Source organism: Oncorhynchus kisutch, linkage group LG16 (assembly GCF_002021735.2).
Source record: "Oncorhynchus kisutch isolate 150728-3 linkage group LG16, Okis_V2, whole genome shotgun sequence".
In the NCBI taxonomy this organism is placed as follows: domain Eukaryota; kingdom Metazoa; phylum Chordata; class Actinopteri; order Salmoniformes; family Salmonidae; genus Oncorhynchus; species Oncorhynchus kisutch.
Window position 1 is genome coordinate 12,010,732 of NC_034189.2, and position 24,988 is coordinate 12,035,719.

General features: G+C 43.7%; 1 protein-coding gene across 2 annotated transcripts in view; it reads left to right on the plus strand.

Annotated features, from left to right (window-relative positions):
* Positions 1-24,988, plus strand: part of gc2 (guanylyl cyclase 2) — a 32,149-nt gene that overhangs the window by 2,242 nt on the left and 4,919 nt on the right. For both annotated transcript variants that reach the window (XM_031791795.1, XM_031791794.1), the window contains exons 4-24: positions 181-282; positions 382-457; positions 544-723; positions 4,257-4,374; positions 4,916-5,103; positions 5,371-5,484; positions 5,744-5,875; positions 6,772-6,875; positions 10,103-10,221; positions 14,727-14,811; positions 15,096-15,192; positions 15,471-15,602; positions 15,839-15,919; positions 16,391-16,567; positions 18,757-18,913; positions 19,298-19,447; positions 19,846-19,994; positions 20,154-20,317; positions 20,800-20,992; positions 23,006-23,180; positions 23,312-23,410. In XM_031791795.1, coding sequence (XP_031647655.1) covers positions 181-282; positions 382-457; positions 544-723; positions 4,257-4,374; positions 4,916-5,103; positions 5,371-5,484; positions 5,744-5,875; positions 6,772-6,875; positions 10,103-10,221; positions 14,727-14,811; positions 15,096-15,192; positions 15,471-15,602; positions 15,839-15,919; positions 16,391-16,567; positions 18,757-18,913; positions 19,298-19,447; positions 19,846-19,994; positions 20,154-20,317; positions 20,800-20,992; positions 23,006-23,180; positions 23,312-23,410 — 2,792 coding nt within the window. The remainder of the gene's footprint in view (positions 1-180; positions 283-381; positions 458-543; positions 724-4,256; positions 4,375-4,915; positions 5,104-5,370; positions 5,485-5,743; positions 5,876-6,771; positions 6,876-10,102; positions 10,222-14,726; positions 14,812-15,095; positions 15,193-15,470; positions 15,603-15,838; positions 15,920-16,390; positions 16,568-18,756; positions 18,914-19,297; positions 19,448-19,845; positions 19,995-20,153; positions 20,318-20,799; positions 20,993-23,005; positions 23,181-23,311; positions 23,411-24,988) is intronic.

Sequence of the window (24,988 nt, forward strand, 5' to 3'; positions counted from 1 at the left end):
TGCTAAGGCCGATTAGTTTATGAAATATGCTTACTTAAGTTATGCAGGGAAAAAATGCCACAAATACTTTTTATTCCGAACATAATCTTGTTTATTTAAAGGTATCTGTCCCTAATTTTCAAATGTCTATGGATGCCTTCGATCAACTAATCGATTGATCTGTCTGGTATGTATCAATAGAGACCCTGTCCTCTCACTGGCAGCCACTTTTGATTATGTCATTCTGGAAGAGAAATGTGAGACTTCCAGGGCTCTGGATGGGTTCATGGGCTTCTATACCAGGTTTGTTGTAATGTACATTACTTTTCTTTACAATATGTCCAAAGAATCCTGTCAGCGTCCTACAGGGCGACTTGAGACGTTCATTCATTAATTCACCAGGGCTACAGGCTTCATCGGGCCGGCCAACCCTGGGTACTGTGACGCTGCATCGCTACTGGGCAAGGGCTGGAACAAGGTGGGTAGGAAACGTCTTGGAATCTATTCATGTAATGGATTGTATTCCATTCCGTTATATTCCATTCTATTCTCTCCTCTCCCCAGGCGGTGTTTTCGTGGGGATGTGTTGGCTATGAGCTGGATGATGTGCGGAGCCACCCTACCTTTGCCCATTCCATGCCCCGACCCACCTGGGTGCTGATCAGCCTCATGCAGCACTTCCGCTGGGCACAAGTTGGCATCATTGCCTCCTCAGAGGACAGCTGGGTGGAGACCTCCATCAAGGTACATACACGCACGCACGCACACACACACACACACACACACACACACACACACACACACACACACACACACACACACACAAACAAACACACACACACACACACAAACACACACACACACACACACACACACAAACACACACACACACACACACACACACACACACACACACACAAACAAACACACACACACACACACATACACACACACACACACTTGTGCATGTGACATTAAAACTTGAGACAAGAGGTGCTATTTTGAAATGGAGATGAATACAAGCCGAATGGAATATGCATTGCAGTGGCGCAACGGTCTCAGGCTGTGGCACAACCAGCCGTGATCGGGAGTCCCACAGGGAGGACCACAACTGGCCCAGCGTCGTCTGGGATAGGGGAGGGTTTGGCCGGGGTAGGCCGTCATTGTAAATAAGAATTTGTTCTTAACTGTCTTGCCTAGTTAAATAAAGGTTACATTGTGAATAATGCGTGACTGTAAAGGCCTCAGGAGTAAACCATTTAGAAGCCTTATATGGACCGACTACTTGGCTAATGCATGACCAGGATAAGACAGACACCAGACACACTACTTGGCTAATGCATGACCAGGATAAGACAGACACCAGACACACTACTTGGCTAATGCATGGCCAGGATAAGACAGACACCAGACACACTACTTGGCTAATGCATGGCCAGGATAAGACAGACACCAGACACACTACTTGGCTAATGCATGACCAGGATAAGACAGACACCAGACACACTACTTGGCATATTCCATTTGGCCGCCTTTCGTTCCAGTACTCTGCTGCCTGTGACTGGAACGAATTGCAAAAATCGCTGAAGTTGGAGACTTTTATCTCCCTCACCAACTTCAAACATCAGCTATCTGAGCAGCTAACCGATCGCTGCAGCTGTACATAGTCTATTGGTAAATAGCCCACCCTTTTCACCTACCTCATCCCCGTACTGTTTCTATTTATTTACTTTTCTGCTCTTCTGCACACCAATATCTCTACCTGTACATGACCATCTGATCTTTTATCACTCCAGTGTTAATCTGCAAAATTGTAATTATTTGCCTACCTCCTCATGCCTTTTGCACACATTGTATATAGACCCCCCCTTCGTTTTCTACTGTGTTATTGACTTGTTAATTGTTTACTCCATGTGTAACTCTTTGTTGTATGCTCACACTGCTATGCTTTATCTTGGCCAGGTCGCAGTTGCAAATGAGAACTTGTTCTCAACTAGCCTACCTGGTTAAATAAAGGTGAAATAAAAAAATAAAAATAATGCATGGCCAGGATAAGACAGACACCAGACACACTACTTGGCTAATGCATGACCAGGATAAGACAGACACCAGACACACCACTTGGCTAATGCATGGCCAGGATAAGACAGACACCAGACACACTACTTGGCTAATGCATGGCCAGGATAAGACAGACACCAGACACACTACTTGGCTAATGCATGGCCAGGATAAGACAGACACCAGACACACTACTTGGCTAATGCATGACCAGGATAAGACAGACACCAGACACACTACTTGGCTAATGCATGACCAGGATAAGACAGACACCAGACACACTACTTGGCTAATGCATGGCCAGGATAAGACAGACACCAGACACACTACTTGGCTAATGCATGGCCAGGATAAGACAGACACCAGACACACTACTTGGCTAATGCATGGCCAGGATAAGACAGACACCAGACACACTACTTGGCTAATGCATGGCCAGGATAAGACAGACACCAGACACACTACTTGGCTAATGCATGGCCAGGATAAGACAGACACCAGACACACTACTTGGCTAATGCATGGCCAGGATAAGACAGACACCAGACGCACTACTTGGCTAATGCATGGCCAGGATAAGACAGACACCAGACACACTACTTGGCTAATGCATGGCCAGGATAAGACAGACACCTGACACACTACTTGGCTAATGCATGGCCAGGATAAGACAGACACCAGACACACGGTTGTTGAACCAGCTTTCGTTATAGCAGAGTAAGGGTGGCCTATAAGAGCTTGTTTTCTAATCAACAAAATGGAAAACAAATCATTTTTACAGAAAAATAACTGACATATTTATAAACACCAGTGTCACCAGGTTATCTAATCTCTCGTTCCACGATGGACATATAGAAAAAATAACCTAAAATAACCAACAATAACCTACATAGATAACCTACATAGATAACCTACATAGATAACCTACATAGATAACCTACATAGATAAACTACATAGATAACCTACATAGATAAACTACATAGATAACCTACATAGATAAACTACATAGATAACCTACATAGATAAACTACATAGATAACCTACATAGATAACCTACATAGATAACCTACATATATAACCTACATAGATAACCTACATAGATAAACTACATAGATAACCTACATAGATAAACTACATAGATAACCTACATAGATAACCTACATAGATAAACTACATAGATAACCTACATAGATAACCTACATAGATAACCTACATAGATAACCTACATAGATAACCTACATAGATAACCTACATAGATGTCCGATGATTGTTTTGTTTCTCCCAAACTTGATCTTTTCATAAAGCTTTGGTGATTAAGATTTATTTCAAAGCGTCTCACGAGCCAAACCCTTTATCCATAGTCTTGACGACTTGGCCAATGCACTAGGCAGGACAAAAAAAAGAAGCCTTCATTGAGAGGAGGGAAGACTATGCTTGTTTTTTAATTAAATGAAATGAAATGGGATAAAACATTAGTTTTTTTATGTTTCTAAATACGAGGTTCATTGGCACAAAAAGCACGTCTCTCTTGTTCCAATTGCATGTGGGCACAGTGCGTCACGGCTGGATAGGCTGCGCATTCGTTGTGAAAATCCATAACCATTAGACCAACCATTCCCACTATACTGAAATTGGCACTTTGGCGCACGTTTTTAAGGATGCCCACCTCAGCGCAAGCAAGCTCATATAAAACAGGTCAATTACCAATCGTGGGTTTGAAAAGAGAAGAGCGAAGGCTTTAACAGATCGTGAGAGTTCGGCATTAACGCCGCCTTAACGTCAGCCGCTTTTTTTATTATTATTGTTATTGTTGATATTGTTGTTATTCTTCTTCTTCTTCTTGTTATTTATTTATTTTAACAGAATGTTACTGCGTTGGGCACTAATGAAATACAATATTTATTATTGTTATTGTTGTTATTATTCTTCTTCTTCTTCTTCTTTATTTATTTTAACAGAATGTTACTGCGTTGGGCACTAATGATTTTTATTTATTTATTATTGTTATTATTATTGTTATTTATTTATTTTAACAGAATGTTACTGCGTTGGGCACTAATAAAATACAATGTTTATTATTGTTATTGTTGTTATCATCATTATTATTATTTATTTATTTTAACAGAATGTTACTGCGTTGGGCACTAATAAAATACAATGTTTTTATACTGTAACTTTGTCCAATAAGGAACTATGACCTCTGACCTTTCTGCAGGTGGCCAACTCTCTGAGGAGTCATGGGATGCCGGTGAGGCTGGTGGTTACCATCGGTAACGACCCTGGTAGTGTCAGGAAGACCCTGGCCAAGCTCAAGAAGGTGGAGGACCTACGATGTGAGTACTGATATCATGCACAAGGAGAAATGCTACTTTGACTCTAAATCTTTTGAAGAGAGGAAGCCACTTCACACTATCGAGAAAAACGTATGTTCAGTTTGAAAACTTCAAAAAGTTAATTAAAAAGTGTGACCGGTTGTGATATGGTGGAACTCATACATTCACTTATTCAGTCAAGTTAATTTCTTAGATTACCAGTAAACTATAGGCACGTAGCCTTGAAGTAAGAGCTTTGGGCCAGTATTCAAACGGTCGCTGGTTTCGAATCCCAGAAAGACAATGAATGACATGGGGAAAAATCTGTAGTTGTGCCCTTGACCGAGCCACTTGACCCCAATCGCTCCAGGGGCGCTGGACAATCATGACCCCAGTTCCTGCGGGTGTCTCAGGGGGAGTTGGGATATACAAGACGCATTTCATTACACACTTGTGTGTAACAGGATAAATATAAGCACCCCCCCAAAAAATAAATAATTATAAGCTCTTCCTCTTTTTTCTCTCCACTTTCCCCCTGTATTCTCTCGTTACTCCCCCCTAGTGGTGATCATGTGTATGCACTCTGCCCTGATCGGAGGGGGACCTCAGAAGCTCCTGCTAGAAACAGCAAAGGACATGAGACTGACCGAGGGATCCCTGGTGTTTCTACCCTACGACACGCTACTCTACAGCCTACCCTACCACAATGTCACCTACCCTGCCCTGAGGAGCAACAGCAAGCTACTCAAGGTGATCAGTCTTGGTAGTTGTTGTGTGTCAGCATATGTAAAGCGTATTTGTTGCATAGTGTATGTATTTTCAGTTGAATTATATCGCATTGACACCCTCTTGCCCAAGCTGTCTATTCTGTTGCCCATCTAATAACGATGATTACTAGTCTGACTTTAATCCTCAAACCCTTTTTAATGTGTGTATTGTTGTACTCACATGACTGAGGAAACTGTATGTGTGTTCTAAATCTGGCAAATAAAATGGATTCATTCATTTACTTTAAAGGCCTACGATGCCGTGTTGACAGTCACTATAGACTCTCCCAAGACATCTTTCTACCAGGCCTATCAGGAGGCTATAGACAGGGGAGAGATAGCGGGAAATGTCAAGCCAACACAGGTAAATACGTACTGTGTGTGTGTGTGTGTGTGTGTGTGTGTGTGTGTGTGGTGCGATAAGTTGAAAAATTAAAATACTTTCAAAGTCCAACCAAGCATCATCCTTTGATTCTTGAAGGATTGAGGAAACTGTCTGGACTGAGATTTGTCCAAACATGGATGTGAATATGTTTATGCCTCATTATTTCTACGTTGTTCACCATCTTGAACTCCCTCTCTGCTCTCTCCATCTCACTTTCCCGCCCATCTCTCCTCTCCAGGTGTCTCCTCTGTTTGGGACCATCTACAGCTCCGTGCTGTTCATGGCCCATGCTGTCCACAGGGTCAAGGCCTCGGGGGAGTGGCTCTCTGGGGGGAACCTGGCCCGACACACCCACAACCTGGCCTTCCAGGTACATGGATGATTTAATGTACAATGACTTATATGGGTCAATACTGTATTCACTTTTGGGCACTGGCCACCCGGGCCACTGGCCACCCGGGCCACTGGCCACCCGGGCCACTGGCCACATGGACACTGACGATTTAAAGGGGCAATCTGGGATTCAAACAACAAGAAAGTGGTTACCCCTTTTTGGGGGAAACAGCTGAAGCTTGATGCTGGAGAAATGCAACCACAAAGTTCTAGATGGAAATATGGATGCAAGGACTGACCGTCCAGGATGTCAACATGATGTCAACCCTGTCTAAACAGTGCTGTGATCTGTTCTAGGGCTTCAGCCATGCTTACACACACACACACACACACACACACACACACTCCTAACCCTGTCTAAACAGTGCTGTGATCTGTTCCAGGGCTTCAGCCATGCTTACACACACACACACACACACACACACACACACTCCTAACCCTGTCTAAACAGTGCTGTGATCTGTTCCAGGGCTTCAGCCATGCTTACACACACACACACACACACTCCTAACCCTGTCTAAACAGTGCTGTGATCTGTTCCAGGGCTTCAGCCATGCTTACACACACACACACACACACACACACACACACACACACACACACACACACACACACACACACACACACACACTCCTAACCCTGTCTAAACAGTGCTGTGATCTGTTCCAGGGCTTCAGCCATGCTTACACACACACACACACACACACACACACACACACACACACACACACACACACACACACACACACACACACACACACACACTCCTAACCCTGTCTAAACAGTGCTGTGATCTGTTCCAGGGCTTCAGCCATGCTTACACACACACACACACTCCTAACCCTGTCTAAACAGTGCTGTGATCTGTTCCAGGGCTTCAGCCACCCTGTGAGGACTAACATGTCTGGAGCCAGCTTGGCTGACTACGTAATACTGGATACAGACGGGAAAACCTGGGACCTCAGGCCCACACACAGGTAGGGTGGGAGAGTGACCCTAACACTACTGCATCCGTACAGAATAGACATGTGGCTGACATGGTGAGGTTAGGTAACGGTTATATGGTGACATAGTATGTTGATGATATTGGTGGTTAACGCAGTGGTATCAAACTCATCTTGCCCCGTGTGCTGTCTTCAATGAGGATATATTTCCTCTCCGTCAAAATTAGCATCTGTAAATAGCCCATCCAACTACCTCATCCCAAAACTGTATTTATTTATTTATCTTGCTTCTTTGCACCCCAATATCTCTACTTGCTCATTCATATATATATATATATTTATTTATTTATTTATTGTCTTACCTCCTTTATCCTACCTCATTTGCACATACTGTATAAAGACTTTTTCTACTGTGTTATTGACTCTGTTGTTGCTGTTTGTGTCAAACTGCTTAGCTTTTTCTTGGCCAGATTGCAGTTGCAAATGAGAACTTGTTCTCAACTAGCCTACTTGGTTAAATAAAGGTGAAATAAATAAATAAACATTTTAAACAGTGGTGAAAAAGTACCCAATTGTCATACTTGATTTAAAAGAGAAAATGACTAAAGTAAAAGTGAAAGTCACCCAGTAAATGCTACTTGAGTAAAAGTAGGTATTTGGTTTTAAATATACTTAAGTACCAAATTAAATGTAATCGCTAGAATATACTTAAATACCAAAAGTAAAAGTATAAATCATTTTAAATTCCTTATATTGAGTAACCCAGACAGCATGATTTTCTTGTTTTTTAAATTTACGGACAGCCAGGGGCACACTTTAACAGTCAGACATAATTTACAAACTAATCATTTGTGTTTAGTGAGTCCTCCAGATCAGAGGCAGTAGGGATGACCAGGGATGTTCTCTGTTTAGTGAGTCCTCCAGATCAGAGGCAGTAGGGATAAGCAGGGATGTTCTCTGTTTAGTGAGTTCTCCAGATCAGAGGCAGTAGGGATGAGCAGGGATGTTCTCTGTTTAGTGAGTCCTCCAGATCAGAGACAGTAGGGATGACCAGGGATGTTCTCTGCTTAGTGAGTCCTCCAGATCAGAGGCAGTAGGGATGAGCAGGGATGTTCTCTGTTTAGTGAGTCCTCCAGATCAGAGGCAGTAGTGATGACCAGGGATGTTCTCTGTTTAGTGAGTCCTCCAGATCAGAGGCAGTAGGGATGAGCAGGGATGTTCTCTGTTTAGTGAGTCCTCCAGATCAGAGACAGTAGGGATGACCAGGGATGTTCTCTGTTTAGTGAGTCCTCCAGATCAGAGACAGTAGGGATGACCAGGGATGTTCTCTGTTTAGTGAGTCCTCCAGATCAGAGACAGTAGGGATGACCAGGGATGTTCTCTGTTTAGTGAGTCCTCCAGATCAGAGACAGTAGGGATGACCAGGGATGTTCTCTGTTTAGTGAGTCCTCCAGATCAGAGGCAGTAGGGAGGAGCAGGGATGTTCTCTTGATAAGTGCGTGAATTGGACCATTTTCCTGTCCTGTAAAACATTAGAAATTTATTTTTGAGTGGCAGGAGTAAAAAGTACAGGATTTTCTTTAGGAATGTAGTGGAATAAATGTTGTCAAGAATATAAATAGTAAAGTACAGATACCCCAAAAAACAACATAAGTAGTACTTTAAAGTATTTTTACTTAAGTACTTTACACCACTGATTCTAAAGTATATTGAGTTTGTCCATTTAAAAAAACATTTTTAAACTCAAACCACCTGTGGGTTGTATATTTGACACCCCTGTTCTACAGGATAGACATATTTCTGACGTGGTGAGGTTAGGGTTAGTACTCGTACTACTAATGTTAACGACGCACTCCAGCCACGTTTGAACTTCAAGTGTTAAAATACAAAATCCCATGTATAAAATGCAGTAAAGTACACACACTTAAAAAGTTGTGAGCAGAATAGTTTTTTGTTGTTGTTGAAAGAACTGCATACTTCATGGTGTAGGCCACTCACGGAGTTGATCTGAGGTCATCGGCCTTCTCCTTTTGCTTGAGGATCAACAGAGGAGCATTAGAGGACGGAGGAGGAAAGACTCACCCCTCCACTTGTGATGTCATCACTGACCTGGATCACCTATTGAGATGTGCCTTTTGTTAAGTAAATCAGGTGATAAATGAGGTGAAAGGAGACTGGAGTGAGACTTTACCATAACCCCTTCCCGTACAGGACAGAGATGGCTGCTGACATGGTGTTAAATGAGGTGAAAGGAGACAGGAGTGAGACTTTAACCATAACCCCTTCCCATACAGGATAGAGATGGCTGCTGACATGGTGTTAAATGAGGAGTGAGACTTTAACCATAACCCCTTCCCATACAGGATAGAGATGGCTGCTGACATGGTGTTAAATGAGGAGTTAGACTTTAACCATAACCCCTTCCCATACAGGAGAGAGATGGCTGCTGACATGGTGTTAAATGAGGAGTGAGACTTTAACCATAACCTCTTCCCATACAGGATAGAGATGGCTGCTGACATGGTGTTAAATGAGGAGTGAGACTTTAACCATAACCCCTTCCCGTACAGGATAGAGATGGCTGCTGACATGGTGTTAAATGAGGAGTGAGACTTTAACCATAACCCCTTCCCATACAGGATAGAGATGGCTGCTGACATGGTGTTAAATGAGGAGTTAGACTTTAACCATAACCCCTTCCCATACAGGATAGAGATGGCTGCTGACATGGTGTTAAATGAGGAGTGAGACTTTAACCATAACCCCTTCCCATACAGGATAGAGATGGCTGCTGACATGGTGTTAAATGAGGAGTGAGACTTTAACCATAACCCCTTCCCATACAGGATAGAGATGGCTGCTGACATGGTGTTAAATGAGGAGTGAGACTTTAACCATAACCCCTTCCCATACAGGATAGAGATGGCTGCTGACATGGTGTTAAATGAGGAGTTAGACTTTAACCATAACCCCTTCCCATACAGGATAGAGATGGCTGCTGACATGGTGTTAAATGAGGAGTGAGACTTTAACCATAACCCCTTCCCATACAGGATAGAGATGGCTGCTGACATGGTGTTAAATGAGGAGTGAGACTTTAACCATAACCCCTTCCCATACAGGATAGAGATGGCTGCTGACATGGTGTTAAATGAGGAGTGAGACTTTAACCATAACCCCTTCCCATACAGGATAGAGATGGCTGCTGACATGGTGTTAAATGAGGAGTGAGACTTTAACCATAACCCCTTCCCATACAGGATAGAGATGGCTGCTGACATGGTGAGGTTCCTGGGTAGAGATATCCACTTCCCACACGGTATCTCCCCCAAGACTGACTCCAACTGTTGGTTCATCAAAGGCATCATCTGCACTGGAGGTACACACACACACACACAGATATACGCAACAACACACAGACACATGCAAATATTCCTTGATGTATAGTTAACATAAAGCATGTTATTAGTAACATAAAGTCACACCGTTTTCTTTCAATCACTTTGTTTGTGGGACATTTTCACAAAATATATCATCAAAATGGACGGACCAAGGCGCAGCGGGATTTGAGTTCCAGATATTTATTTAAAGTGAAACTTCTCAACAAACCAAGCAACGACCCGTGACTACGTGGTGCAACAAGCACAAACACAATATCCCACAATGCAGGTGGGAACAGGGACACCTTAAGTATGATCCCCAATTAGAGACAACCAACATCAGCTGCCTCTAATTGGGAACCATACCAAGAGCACCAACATAGAGATGAAAAGACTAGAACACCCCCTAGTCACGCCCTGACCTACAACATCATAGAGAGCCCTTGGTTCTCGGGACAAAATGGCAGATTTTTTTGAAACACTAAGCACATTTTTAAATGACTAAGTACAACAAACAAATTCACTAAATTCACCAAATCACTCTTTTAATTCGGATGCATATTCAATCTCAGTATCTGCTTTTCAAAATGCGATATACACTTCGCTTTTGATATGATTTTCTTGTCATTTGTTTACAGCATAATAAACTAGCAGTTAATCAAACTGCTCAAATCTGATACCGAACCAAAATGATGTAATTAAATCAAATCCAATGTTTATTAGTCACATGCCCCGAATACAGTGAGATGTTTACTTACGAGCCCCTGACCAACAATGCAGTAAAAACAAACACAGATATGAATAAGAAATGAAAATGAACAAGTAATTAAAGAGCAGCAGTAAAATAACAATAGTGAGACTATATACAGGGGGTTCTGGAACAGAGTCAATGTGGAGACTATATACAGGGGGTTCTGGAACAGAGTCAATGTGGAGGCTATATACAGGGGGTTCTGGAACAGAGTCAATGTGGAGACTATATACAGGGGGTTCTGGAACAGAGTCAATGTGGAGACTATATACAGGGGGTTCTGGAACAGAGTCAATGTGGAGACTATATACAGGGGGTTCTGGAACAGAATCAATGTGGAGGCTATATACAGGGGGTTCTGGAACAGAGTCAATGTGGAGGCTATATACAGGGGGTTCCGGGAACAGAGTCAATGTGGAGGCTATATACAGGGGGTTCCGGGAACAGAGTCAATGTGGAGGCTATATACAGGGGGTACTGGTACAGAGTCAATGTGGAGGCTATATACAGGGGGTTCCGGAACAGAGTCAATGTGGAGGCTATATACAGGGGGTACTGGTACAGAGTCAATGTGGAGGCTATATACAGGGGGTTCCGGAACAGAGTCAATGTGGAGGCTATATACAGGGGGTTCCGGAACAGAGTCAATGTGGAGGCTATATACAGGGGGTTCCGGAACAGAGTCAATGTGGAGGCTATATACAGGGGGTACTGGTACAGAGTCAATGTGGAGGCTATATACAGGGGGTTCTGGAACAGAGTCAATGTGGAGGCTATATACAGGGGGTTCCGGAACAGAGTCAATGTGGAGACTATATACAGGGGGTTCCGGAACAGAGTCAATGTGGAGACTATATACAAGGGGTTCCGGAACAGAGTCAATGTGGAGACTATATACAGGGGGTACTGGTACAGAGTTAATGTGGAGACTATATACAGGGGGTTCCGGAACAGAGTCAATGTGGAGACTATATACAGGGGGTTCCGGAACAGAGTCAATGTGGAGACTATATACAGGGGGTACCGGTACAGAGTCAATGTGGAGACTATATACAGGGGGTTCCGGAACAGAGTCAATGTGGAGACTATATACAGGGGGTACCGGTACAGAGTCAATGTGGAGACTATATACAGTGGGTTCCGGAACAGAGTCAATGTGGAGACTATATACAGGGGGTACCGGTACAGAGTCAATGTGTTGGGCAGAGTTATTAATGTACATGAAGGTAGAGTTATTAAAGTGACGATGCATAGATGATAAAAACAGAGAGTAGCAGTGGTGTATAAAAGAAGGGGGGGGGCAATGCAAATAGTCTGGGTAGCCATTTGATTAGGTGTTCAGGAGTCTTATGGCTTGGGGGTAGAAGCTGTTTAGAAGCCTCTTGGACCCAGACTTGGCGCTCTGTGCGGTAGCAGAGAGAACAGACTATGACCAGGGTGGCTGGAGTCTTTGACAATTTTTCTTCCTCTGACACCACCTGGTATAGAGGTCCTGGATGACAGGAAGATTGGCCCCAGTGATGTACTGGGCTGGACGCACTACCATCTGTAGTGCCTTGCGGGGTCGGAGGCCGAGCAGTTGCTGCACCAGGCAGTGATGCAACTAGTCAGGATGCTTTTGATGATGCCGCTGTAGAATCTTTTGAGGATCTGAGGACCCATGCCACATCTTTTCAGTCTCCTGAGGGGGAATAGGCTTTGTTGTGCCCTCTTCATGACTGTCTTGGTGTGTTTGGACCATGTTAGTTTGTTGGTGATGTGGACTCCAAGGAACTTGAAGCTCTCCACCTGCTCCACTGCAGCCCCGTCGATGAGAATGGGGGCGTGCTCGGTCCTCTTTTTCCTGTAGTCCCCAATCATCTCCTTTGTCTTGATCACGTTGAGGGAGAGGTTGTTGTCCCGGCACCACATGGCCAAGTCTCTAACCTCCTCCCCATAGCCTGCCTTGTCGTTGTCGGTGATCAGGCCTACCACTGTTGTGTCATTGAAAAACTTAATGATGGTATTGGAGTAGTGCCTGGCAGTTCAGTCATGAGGGAACAGGGAGTACAGGAGGGGACTGAGCACGCACCCCTGGGGGGTCCCTGTGTTGAGGATCAGCATGGCGGATGTGTTGTTACCTACCCTTACCAACTGGGGGCGGCCCGTCAGGAAGTCCAGGACCATTTGCAGAGGGAGGTATTTAGTCCCAGGGTTCTTAGCTTATTGATGATCTTTGAGGACACTATGGTGTTGATGTTGAACGCTGAGCTGTAGTCAATGAATAGCATTCTCACATAGGTGTTCCTTTTGTCCTGGAGGGAAAGGGCAGTGTGGAGTGCAATAGAGACTGCGTCATCTGTGGATCTGTTGGGGCGATTTTTGCAAATTGGAGTGGGTCTAGGGTTTCTGGGATAATGGTGTTGATGTGAGCCATTACCAGCCTTTCAAAGCACTTCATGGCTACAGACGTGAGTGCTACGGGTCGATAGTCATTTAGGCAGGTTACCATAGTATTCTTGGGCATAGGGACTATGCTTGAAACATGTTGGTATTACAGACTCGGAAAGGGAGAGGTTAAAAATGTCAGTGAAGACACTTGCCAGTTGGTCAGCGCATGCTCGCAGTACACGTCCTGGTTATCCGTCTGGCCCTGCGGAATGTTGACCTGTTTAAAGGTCTTACTCACATCGGCTGCAGAGAGCGTGATCACACAGTCTTCCGGAACAGCTGGTGCTCTCATGCAGTGTTATTTGCCTCGAAGCGAGCATAGAAGTAGTTAGGCTCGTGTCACTAGGCAGCTCTCGGCTGTGCTTCCCTTCGTACTATGTAATGGTCTGCAAGCCCTGCCACATCTGACGAGCGGCAGAGCCGGTGTAGTACTATTAGCTTATATATAGTTTGTTAATAACTGCTGAACACCAAAACATTCTATTTATTTACCTCACAAATGTATCAGTTTGACATCAATTTATGTTGGAAAGTAAAAACCAAATCATGTTTGGATGTGGCTGTAAAATATTACATCATCTGTCTCCATCAGCCAGTGTGCTTCAATAGGACAACGACTCCCTATGTGCTACCATTATAGCGTAGTGTACAATGCACTGCTGAAATACCTGGGATTATACCGTATACATTGATACATTAAGCTGATGAATTTCAAGCAGAGAGACAGGTGATACTGTATCAGTTGAAAAGTCACGTAGAAAAGGTGATATTGTACATTTGTCCATGGGGCAGAAATGGCATTCAACACTGTGGTACGTTTTTACCATAGCCGACTGGTTTACAATACCACTATATCTGATTATTTGACCACAGTACTGTATGTACTGTATCTACTGTAGTACTGTATAAGGATAATGAAACTAAAATTGTGCATGTCAAGTTATATTCAAATTCTGTATGGGAAATTACATTTACCATCTAATATTTGTGTGTTCAGCACTTCAAAAATAAAAAAAATTAAAACGTGTATCTCGTGTGTTTTGCTATTGGACTTAACGTTAGTTAAAATGACTAAATGACTAAATGGTGAGCATTTAGTCATCTGATGTATTGATGACTAAACTAAATGTTCTCATGGTATTTCAAGGAAAATGTAGATTTTCTCATTGGAGTTTGTGTAAAACTCCAATGAATGCACAATCAAAGGTTCTGAACAGAAGATAGTGGGTATTACAAGTGTTATCAGTTTAGAGTTTTGTACTTAAAGAGTTTTGAAAATACTTGTGAAAAATGTGTGAAAAATTGCTGAAATGTTTTCCCCAGGTGTGGATCCGTTCTCTGCTGTTAGGATCTTCCTGGGATTCGTCCAGACGGGTTTCGTCTTGTTTATTCTAACCTACTGCATCAGGTAAAGCTCTACAACATGATCTTGCCTATACAGTCCTTCTCATACATGTTCCACTATACGTACTGGCCACAATTCCAAACTAAGGGGAAAGATAGGCACCATCTTAACTCTTAACATCTTAGTTGTCTGACCAGTTGAGTTGGCTGAACTGTCCCTGAATTGTTAGCATTGGCCCTTTTAAGGGCCACCCCTAGAGTGAATGTTGGTTATCCTATTGGTTATGGTCTTAATGAGGTCAACCATCCATCATTTCTCTTTGTTTATGTCTCTCTCTTGTTGTCTAGGCGACGCATCAACCACATCCGGTTGTTCCGGGGTCCCAACAAGATCCTGCTCACCCTTGACGACGTCACCTTCATCAACCCGTCGCTTAGCAACAAGGTCAGCAGTTATAGACTAATGCAGGAGTTAAATATTCAAATAGACAATTTTACCTCTTCAACTTTTAAGAAACTTTTTTTGTTGCTTTTTTGTTTGAGTCTTTTCTATTTGCAAAATGTTTATATTTTTTCATTAAAAAAACAATTATTGAATGTACAAAGCGACAGACCGGAACAGGGGTCCATGTTAATGACTTGCCTAGTTAAATCAAGTTCAAATAAATAAATAAATGTTGCAGTGAAACTTAAACCAAGATGTCTCTTCTCAAACATTTTCAGAAGCTTAGTATAGACAGTAACAGAAAGATCAGTGGAGTCTCTCTGACGAGCCATTCACAGCACAGCCTCACGTCCCCCTTCTCTGAGCAATCACCTGCTACCTATGAGAACTCCAACATCGTCCTCTATGAGGTGAGACAGAGTAGAATGTTTGAGTCATTTGTTATGACAAACTGCGTTAATTGAATACATGTTTGTGATGAACATCTGAGGGTGGAAATTCTTGACTATTGTGGCCCAATATCTTAATATTGGTTCAGTAAGATAGATTTGGAGCCAACTACAAACAAACTGACACATACTTGTAAAATGCTATTTTAATATTTGATACCATAGATAAATAAAATGTTGTTGTTATTTTTCTCCAGGGAGACTGGGCGTGGTTGAAGAGACTACCTCATGGAACGTTCAGGAATATCAACCCCAAAACCAGTGACGTGTTTGAATTGGTGGGTTTCCTTTAGAAATATATATTTATTCATGATAATTCATATCCTTGGGTATCGGTTCCTTTAGAAATATATATTTATTCATGTTAATTCATATCCTTGGGTAAATATAATTTCCTTTAGAAATATATATTTATTCATGATAATTCATATCCTTGGGTATCATTTCCTTTAGAAATAAATATTTATTCATGTTAATTCATATCCTTGGGTATCGTTTCCTTTAGAAATAAATATTTATTGATGTTAATTCATATCCTTGGGTATCGTTTCCTTTAGAAATAAATATTTATTCATGTTAATTCATATCCTTGGGTATCGGTTCCTTTAATGTTGATGCCATCTTGCTGTTGTGGTATTTTCAGAAGTTCTCCACCCTGTTGCAAATACGATACCAAATCCATACAATTCCTACTTCAATCTGCACTGACCCCCTAACCTCTAACCCCTGACCCCCACCCACACACACAGATGAAGGACATGCGTCATGAGAACATTAACCTTTTCCTGGGTTTCTTCCACGACTGTGGAGTGTTTGCCATCGTAACCGAGTTCTGCACCAGGGGAAGCATGGAAGACCTATTGCTCAATGAGGATGTCAAACTGGATTGGATGTTCAAGTCATCACTACTGTTGGACCTTATTAAGGTAGGGTGGAAGGAGAGAGGAGAGGAGAGGAGAGGAGAGGAGAGGAGAGGAGAGGAGAGGAGAGGAGAGGAGAGGAGAGGAGAGGAGAGGAGAGGAGAGGAGAGGAGAGGAGAGGAGAGGAGAGGAGGATGTTCAAGTCATCTCTACTGTTAGACCTTATTAAGGTAGGGTGTAGTGAGGAGAGGAGAGATGGATGGATGTTCAAGTCATCTCTACTATTAGAACTTACAGTGCCTTGCGAAAGTATTCGGCCCCCTTGAACTTTGCGACCTTTTGCCACATTTCAGGCTTCAAACATAAAGGTATAAAACTGTATTTTTTTGGTGAAGAATCAACAACAAGTGGGACACAATCATGAAGTGGAACGACATTTATTGGATATTTCAAACTTTTTTAACAAACCAAAAACTGAAAAATTGGGCGTGCAAAATTATTCAGCCCCCTTAAGTTAATACTTTGTAGCGCCACCTTTTGCTGCGATTACAGCTGTAAGTCGCTTGGGGTATGTCTCTATCAGTTTTGCACATCGAGAGACTGACATTTTTTCCCATTCCTCCTTGGAAAAAACAGCTCGAGCTCAGTGAGGTTGGATGGAGAGCATTTGTGAACAGCAGTTTTCAGTTCTTTCCACAGATTCTCGATTGGATTCAGGTCTGGACTTTGACTTGGCCATTCTAACACCTGGATATGTTTATTTTTGAACCATTCCATTGTAGATTTTGCTTTATGTTTTGGATCATTGTCTTGTTGGAAGACAAATCTCCGTCCCAGTCTCAGGTCTTTTGCAGACTCCATCAGGTTTTCTTCCAGAATGGTCCTGTATTTGGCTCCATCCATCTTCCCATCAATTTTAACCATCTCCCCTGTCCCTGCTGAAGAAAAGCAGGCCCAAACCATGATGCTGCCACCACCATGTTTGACAGTGGGGATGTTGTGTTCAGGGTGATGAGCTGTGTTGCATTTACGCCAAACATAACGTTTTGCATTGTTGCCAAAAAGTTCCATTTTGGTTTCATCTGACCAGAGCACCTTCTTCCACATGTTTGGTGTGTCTCCCAGGTGGCTTGTGGCAAACTTTAAACAACACTTTTTATGGATATCTTTAAGAAATGGCTTTCTTCTTGCCACTCTTCCATAAAGGCCAGATTTGTGCAATATACGACTGATTGTTGTCCTATGGACAGAGTCTCCCACCTCAGCTGTAGATCTCTGCAGTTCATCCAGAGTGATCATGGGCCTCTTGGCTGCATCTCTGATCAGTCTTCTCCTTGTATGAGCTGAAAGTTTAGAGGGACGGCCAGGTCTTGGTAGATTTGCAGTGGTCTGATACTCCTTCCATTTCAATATTATCGCTTGCACAGTGCTCCTTGGGATGTTTAAAGCTTGGGAAATCTTTTTGTATCCAAATCCGGCTTTAAACTTCTTCACAACAGTATCTTGGACCTGCCTGGTGTGTTCCTTGTTCTTCATGATGCTCTCTGCGCTTTTAACGGACCTCTGAGACTATCACAGTGCAGGTGCATTTATACGGAGACTTGATTATACACAGGTGGATTGTATTTATCATCATTAGTCATTTAGGTCAACATTGGATCATTCAGAGATCCTCACTGAACTTCTGGAGAGAGTTTGCTGCACTGAAAGTAAAGGGGCTGAATAATTTTGCACGCCCAAATTTTCAGTTTTTGATTTGTTAAAAAAGTTTGAAATATCCAATAAATGTCGTTCCACTTCATGATTGTGTCCCACTTGTTGTTGATTCTTCACAAAAAAATGCAGTTTTATATCTTCATGTTTGAAGCCTGAAATGTGGCAAAAGGTCGCAAAGTTCAAGGGGGCCGAATACTTTCGCAAGGCACTGTATTAAGGTGAGGGGAGGGAGGGAGGGAGGGAGGGGAGGGGAGGAAGAGATTGATGTTCAAGTCATCTCTACTATTAGACCTTATTAAGGTGAGGAGAGGAAGGGAGGGATGGAGGCATGACTTGGAAAGGAAGGAGGAAGAGGGGATAGAGAAAGGGCAGGAGATTTGAAAGTGCCTCAGCCGGAGGGAGGGAGGGAGGGAGGGAGGGAGGGAGGGGGGGGAAGGAGGGTTCTAAAGTGAATGAGGTAAGGTGGAAGATTATGTCTGGCTTCCATGCTTATCTCCATTGTTCTGTCTCTGAGTTCTATGTTCCGTGTTCTCCCCCAGGGTATGAAGTACCTGCACCACAGGAACTTGTATCACGGTCGTCTGAAGAGCAGGAACTGTGTGGTGGATGGACGCTTCGTCCTGAAGATCTCTGACTACGGATACAACGAGGTTCTAGAGGCAGCAAAGTTCCCCTACACAGAACCTCCTGCAGAGGGTGAGTAGGTCTGGAGAGGAGTGGAGAGAGTTTTGCCTTGAGTCTGGACAGAGATCCGTCTGGACAGGGTTCCGTCTAGAGAGGGTTTCATCTGGACAGGGCTCCGTCTGGACAGGGTTCCGTCTGGAAAGAGTTCCGTCTGGACAGGGTTCCGTCTGGACAGGGTTCCGTCTGGACAGGGTTCCGTCTGGACAGAGTTCCGTCTGGACAGGGTTCCGCCTGGAGAGGGGTCTGTCTGGACAGGGTTCCGTCTGGACAGGTTTCCATCTGGACAGGTTCCGTCTGGACAGGGTTCTGTCTGATAAAAAAGTGCATATAACAGTAGTGTGTTTATGTACAGTATGTGTTTGGTTCTCTTTGTGTGTGTGTGTCACTCCCTCCTAGACCTGTTGTGGACTGCACCTGAGATTCTGCGTGGCCCCTCCCCCGGTCTCTACGGGAGTCTCCATGGAGACGTGTACAGCTTCGCCATCATCATGCAGGAAGTGGTCATGAGAGGCCCGCCTTTCTACATGCTGGAGCAGTCTGCTGCAGGTAAGAGACTACATTACCCAGAGTACGCCTGTACTACAGGTAACAGAAGTGGTCATGAGGGGCCCACCATTATGCATGATGGAGCAGTCTGCTGCAAGTAAGAGACTTCTTGGTAACACTTTATTTGGATAGTCCATCTGTCAGTAAGACCTGTCCCTCTCCATTAGATGTTTCTGCCATTGTGAGACAATAAAGTTGTGATTTGAATTGAATATGACTGGCTCCATCTAAATGTCTCTCTGTGATTCCTTGAATTTGATCTCATCGCCTCCATTGTAACCATATTGGAGGAGAAGATCTGAGGTTCCTCCCCTCAAACCTTCTGCTCCAATGAGTTTTAAGGAATAATTGAGGAAAGATGAATTTACCTGAATACTCCTCTGACCCCTGTCCTCCAGAGTTGATCCAGAAAATCCGTAAGCCCCCTCCTCTGTGTCGTCCGGTGGTCTCCCCTGACTACGCCCCTATGGAGTGTATCCAGCTGATGAAACAGTGTTGGAACGAAGAGCCAGACAGACGGCCATGCTTCGACCAGATCTTTGACCTGGTACAGAGGGTGGGGGTGGGTGGGTTATACAATGCCTTCAAATCTGTGTGTGCGTTTCAGAAACTCTCTCTCCCTCTCTCTCTCTCCCTCCCTCTCTCTCTCCCCCTCTCTCTCTCTCTCTCTCTCTCTCTCCCCCTCCCCCTCCGTCTCTGTCTCCAGTTTAAGAACATCAACAAGGGCAGGAAGACCAACATCATAGACTCCATGTTGAGGATGCTGGAGCAGTACTCCTCTAACCTGGAGGAGCTGATCAGAGAGAGGACTGAGGAGCTGGAGATAGAGAAACAGAAGACTGAGAAACTACTCACTCAGATGCTGCCACCGTAAGTACACACACACACACACATACACATACACATACACATACATACATATATATACACACACACACACACACACAGGAGGAGCTGATCAGAAAGACAGAGGAGCTGGAGATAAAGAAGGATAAACTACTCACGCAGATGCTCACTCACACATACACACACACCCACACACACACACACCCACACACACCCACACACACCCACACACACACACAAACCCACACACACACACACACACACAAACCCACACACACACACACACACACAAACCCACACACACACACACAAACCCACACACACACACACAAACCCACACACACACACACACACAAACCCACACACACACACACACACAAACCCACACACACACACACACACACACAAACCCACACACACACACACACACAAACCCACACACACAAACCCACACACACAAACCCACACACACAAACCCACACACACACACTCCCTCTCTTTCCTAGGACGGTTGCGAATGCCCTGAAGGTGGGTGGTACGGTGGAACCGGAGTACTTTGACAACGTGACGCTGTACTTCAGTGACATCGTTGGCTTCACCACCATCTCAGCCAATAGCGAGCCCATCGAAGTGGTTGACCTTCTGAACGACCTCTACACGCTGTTTGACGCAATCATTGGCAACCACGATGTCTATAAGGTAGAGAGAGAGAGAGAGTGTATGTGTGTGTATGTGAACCACACTTTAATCAACACAATGACAATCAGCAGTGCCCTACAACTAAGAATCTGAGGCAAAGTTACTACCTACTACTAAAACTTCCTGTAGGGAAACTTAACAGTGCCCTATTTGGCTTTGGTCTGCCCAGTACATTTCCCTTTATATATACAGTACCAGTCAAAAGTTTGGACACAGCTACTCATTCAAGGGTGTTTCTTTATTTTTACTATTTTTTACATTGTAGAATAAAAGTGAAGACATCAAAACTATGAAATAACACATATGGATACATGTAGTAACCAAAAAAGTGTTAAACAAATCCCAAAATATTTTTGATTATAGATTCTTCCCATTCTCTCAACCAGCTTCACCTGGAATGCTTTTCCAACATTCTTGAAAGAGTTCCCACATATGCTGAGCACTTGTTGGCTGCTATTCCTTCACTCTGCGGTCCAACTCATCCCAAACCATCTTAATTGGGTTGAGTTCGGGTGACTGTGGAGGCCAGGTCATCTGATGCAGCACATCACTCTACTTCTTCGTCAAATAGCCCTTACACAGTCTGGAGGGGTGTAGGGTCATTGTCCGGTTGAAAAACAAAGGATAGTCTCACTAAGCGCAAGCCAGATGTCATATGTGTGTTTGGGGCGGCAGCGTAGCCTAGTGGTTAGAGCGTTGGACTAGTAACTGGAAGGTTGCGAGTTCAAACCCCCGAGCTGACAAGGTACAAATCTGTCGTTCTGCCCCTGAACAGGCAGTTAACCCACTGTTCCCAGGCCGTCATTGAAAATAAGAATATGTTCTTAACTGACTTGCCTGGTTAAATAAAGGTAAAATAAATAAAAAATAAAATAAAATATCTCTGCAGAATGCTGTGATAGCCATGCTGGTTAAGTGTGCATTTAACTCTAAATAAATCACTGACAGTGTCATCAGCAAAGCACACCATCACACCTCCTCCTCCGTGCTTCACGCTGGGAACCACACATGCAGAGATCATCCTTTCACCTACTCTGCGTCTCACAAAGACAAGGTAGTTGGAAACCAAAAATCAAACATTTTGACTCATCAGACCAAAGGACAATTTCCAATGTCTAATGTCCATTGCTCGTGTTTCTTGGCCCAAGCATGTCTCTTCTTATTATTGGTGTCCTTTAGTAGTGGTTTCTTTTCAGCAAATCGACCATGAATGCCTGATTTATGCAGTGTCCTCTGAACAGTTGATGTTGAGATGTGTCTGTTACTTGAGCTCGGGGAATCGTCTATTTAGGTTGCAATTTCTGAGGCTGTTAAAGCTAATGCTTATCCTCTGCAGCAGAGGTAACTCTAGGTCTTCCTTTCCTGTGGCCGCCATGAGAGCCAGTTTCATCATAGCGCTTGATGGTTTTTGCGACTGCACTTGAAGAAACTTTCAAAGTTCTTGAAATGTTCCGTATTGACTGACCTTCATGTCTTAAAGGAATGATGGACTGTCATTTCTTTTTGCTTATTTGAGCTGTTCTTGCCATAATATGGACTTACCAAATAGGGCTATCTTCTGTACACCCCCCCCCTACCTTGTCACAACATAACTGATTGGCTCAAACGCATTAAGAAGGAAAGAAATTCCACAAATGAACTTTTATCAAGGCACACCTGTTAATTGAAATGCATTCCAGGTGACTACCTTATGAAGCTGGTTGAGATAATGCCAAGTGTGCAAAGCTGTCATCAAGCAAAGGGTGGCTACTTTGAAGAATCTCAAATATAAAATATACTTTGACTAGTTTAAATTTTTTTGGGTTACTACATGATTCCATATGTGTTATTTCATAGTTTGGATGTCTTCACTATTATTCTACAATGTAGAAAATTGTAATAACAAAGAAAAACCCTTGAATGAGTAGGTGTGTCCAAACTTTTGACTGGTACTGTATGTATATACTTCATATATCACCTGAAGTTAATTGACCAATCAAAATGTTTCCCACCCGTCCTCCTCTCTACCCGTAGGTGGAGACGATAGGCGATGCCTACATGGTGGCGTCAGGGTTACCGGTTGCCAATGGAGATCGTCACGCGGCAGAGATATCCAACATGGCGCTAGACATCCTCAGTGCTGTGGGCACCTTCAAGATGAGACACATGCCTGACGTACCTGTACGGATACGCATAGGATTACATTCAGGTGAGAGATACAGGGGCTACACACACTTACAGATGAACGCACAGGCACAAAAATCACACAGTGCCTATCTATTGTGTGTGTGTGTGTGTGTGTGTGTGTGTGTGTGTGTGTGTGTGTGTGTGTGTTTGTAGGTCCGTGTGTGGCGGGGGTGGTGGGACTGACCATGCCTAGATACTGTCTATTCGGAGACACTGTCACCACAGCCTCTCGTATGGAGTCCACTGGGATGCGTAAGTTATAATACACGATGCAGTATACAATGCCTTAGGAAAGTAGTGAGACCCCTTCACTTTTCCCAAATTTTGTTATGTTACAGCCTTATTCTAAAACTGATTTTTTTTCTAGTTCCCTCATCAATCTACATACAATACCCCATAATGACGAACCAAAAACAGGTTTTTAGAAATAAAAAATATATTTAAAAAAATGAAATATAACATTTACATAAGTATTCAGATCCTTTACTCAGTACTTTGTTGAAGCACCTTTGGCAGTGATTACAGCCTCGAGCCTGCTTGGGTATGATGCTACAAGCTTGGCACACCTGTATTTGGGGGGGTTTCTCCCATTCTTCTCTGCAGATCCTCTCAAGTCCTGTCAGGTTGGATGGGGAGCGTTGCTGCACAGCTATTTTCAGGTCTCTCCAGAGATGTTAGATTGGTTTCAAGTCCGGGCTCTGGCTGATCCAATCAAGGACATTCAGAGACTTGTCCCGAAGCCACTCTTGCGTTGTCCTAGCTGTGTGCTTAGGGTCGCTGTCCTGTTGGAAGGTGAACCTTCGCCCCAGTCTGAGTTCCTGAGCGCTCTGGAGCAGGTTTTCATCAAGGATCTCTGTCCTTTGCTCCATTTGTCTTTACCTCAATCCTGACTAGTCTCCCAGTACCTGCCGCTGGAAAACATCCCCAACAGCATGATGCTGCCACCCCCATCATTCACCGTAGGGATGGTGCCAGGTTTCCTCCAGGCGTGGCACTTGGCATTCAGGCCAAAGAGTTCAATTTTGGTTTCACCAGACCAAAGAATCTTGTTTCTCATGTTCTGATAGTCTTTAGGTGCCTATTGGCAAACTCCAAGCGGGTCGTCATGTGCCTTTTACTGAGGAGTGACTTCAGTCTGGCCACTCCAAAATAAAGCCCTGATTGGTGGAGTGCTGCAGTGATGGTTGTCCTTCTGTAAGGTTCTCCCACCTCCACAGAGGAACTCTCGAGCTCTGTCAGAATTGACCATCGGGTTCTTGGTCACCTCCCTGACCAAGGCCCTTCTCCCCCGATTGCTCAGTTTGGCCAAGTGGCCAGCTCTCAGTAGAGTCTTGGTGGTTCCAAACTTCTTCCATTTAAGAATAATGGAGTCCACTGTATTCTTGGGGACCTTCAATGCTGCAGACATTCTTTTGTACTCTTCCCCAGATCTGTGCCTCGACACAATCCTGTCTCGGAGCTCTACGGACAATTCCTGTGACCTCATGGCTTGGTTTTAGCTCTGACATGCACTGTTGACTGTGTAACCTTATATAGACAGGTGTGTGCCTTTCCAAGTCATGTCCAATCAATTAAATTGACCACAGGTGGACTCCAAGTTGTAGAAACATCTCAAGGATGATCAATGGAAACAGGATGCACCTAAGCTCAATTTCGAGTCTCATATCAAAGGGTCTGAATACTAATGTAAATAAGGTATTTCTGTTAGATTTGTAAAATTAATTTACTAAAGTTTCTAAAAACACGTTTTCGCTTCGTCATTATGCGATATTGTGTAGTAGATTGCTGAGAAAAATATATATTTCATCCATTTTAGAATAAGGCTGTAAC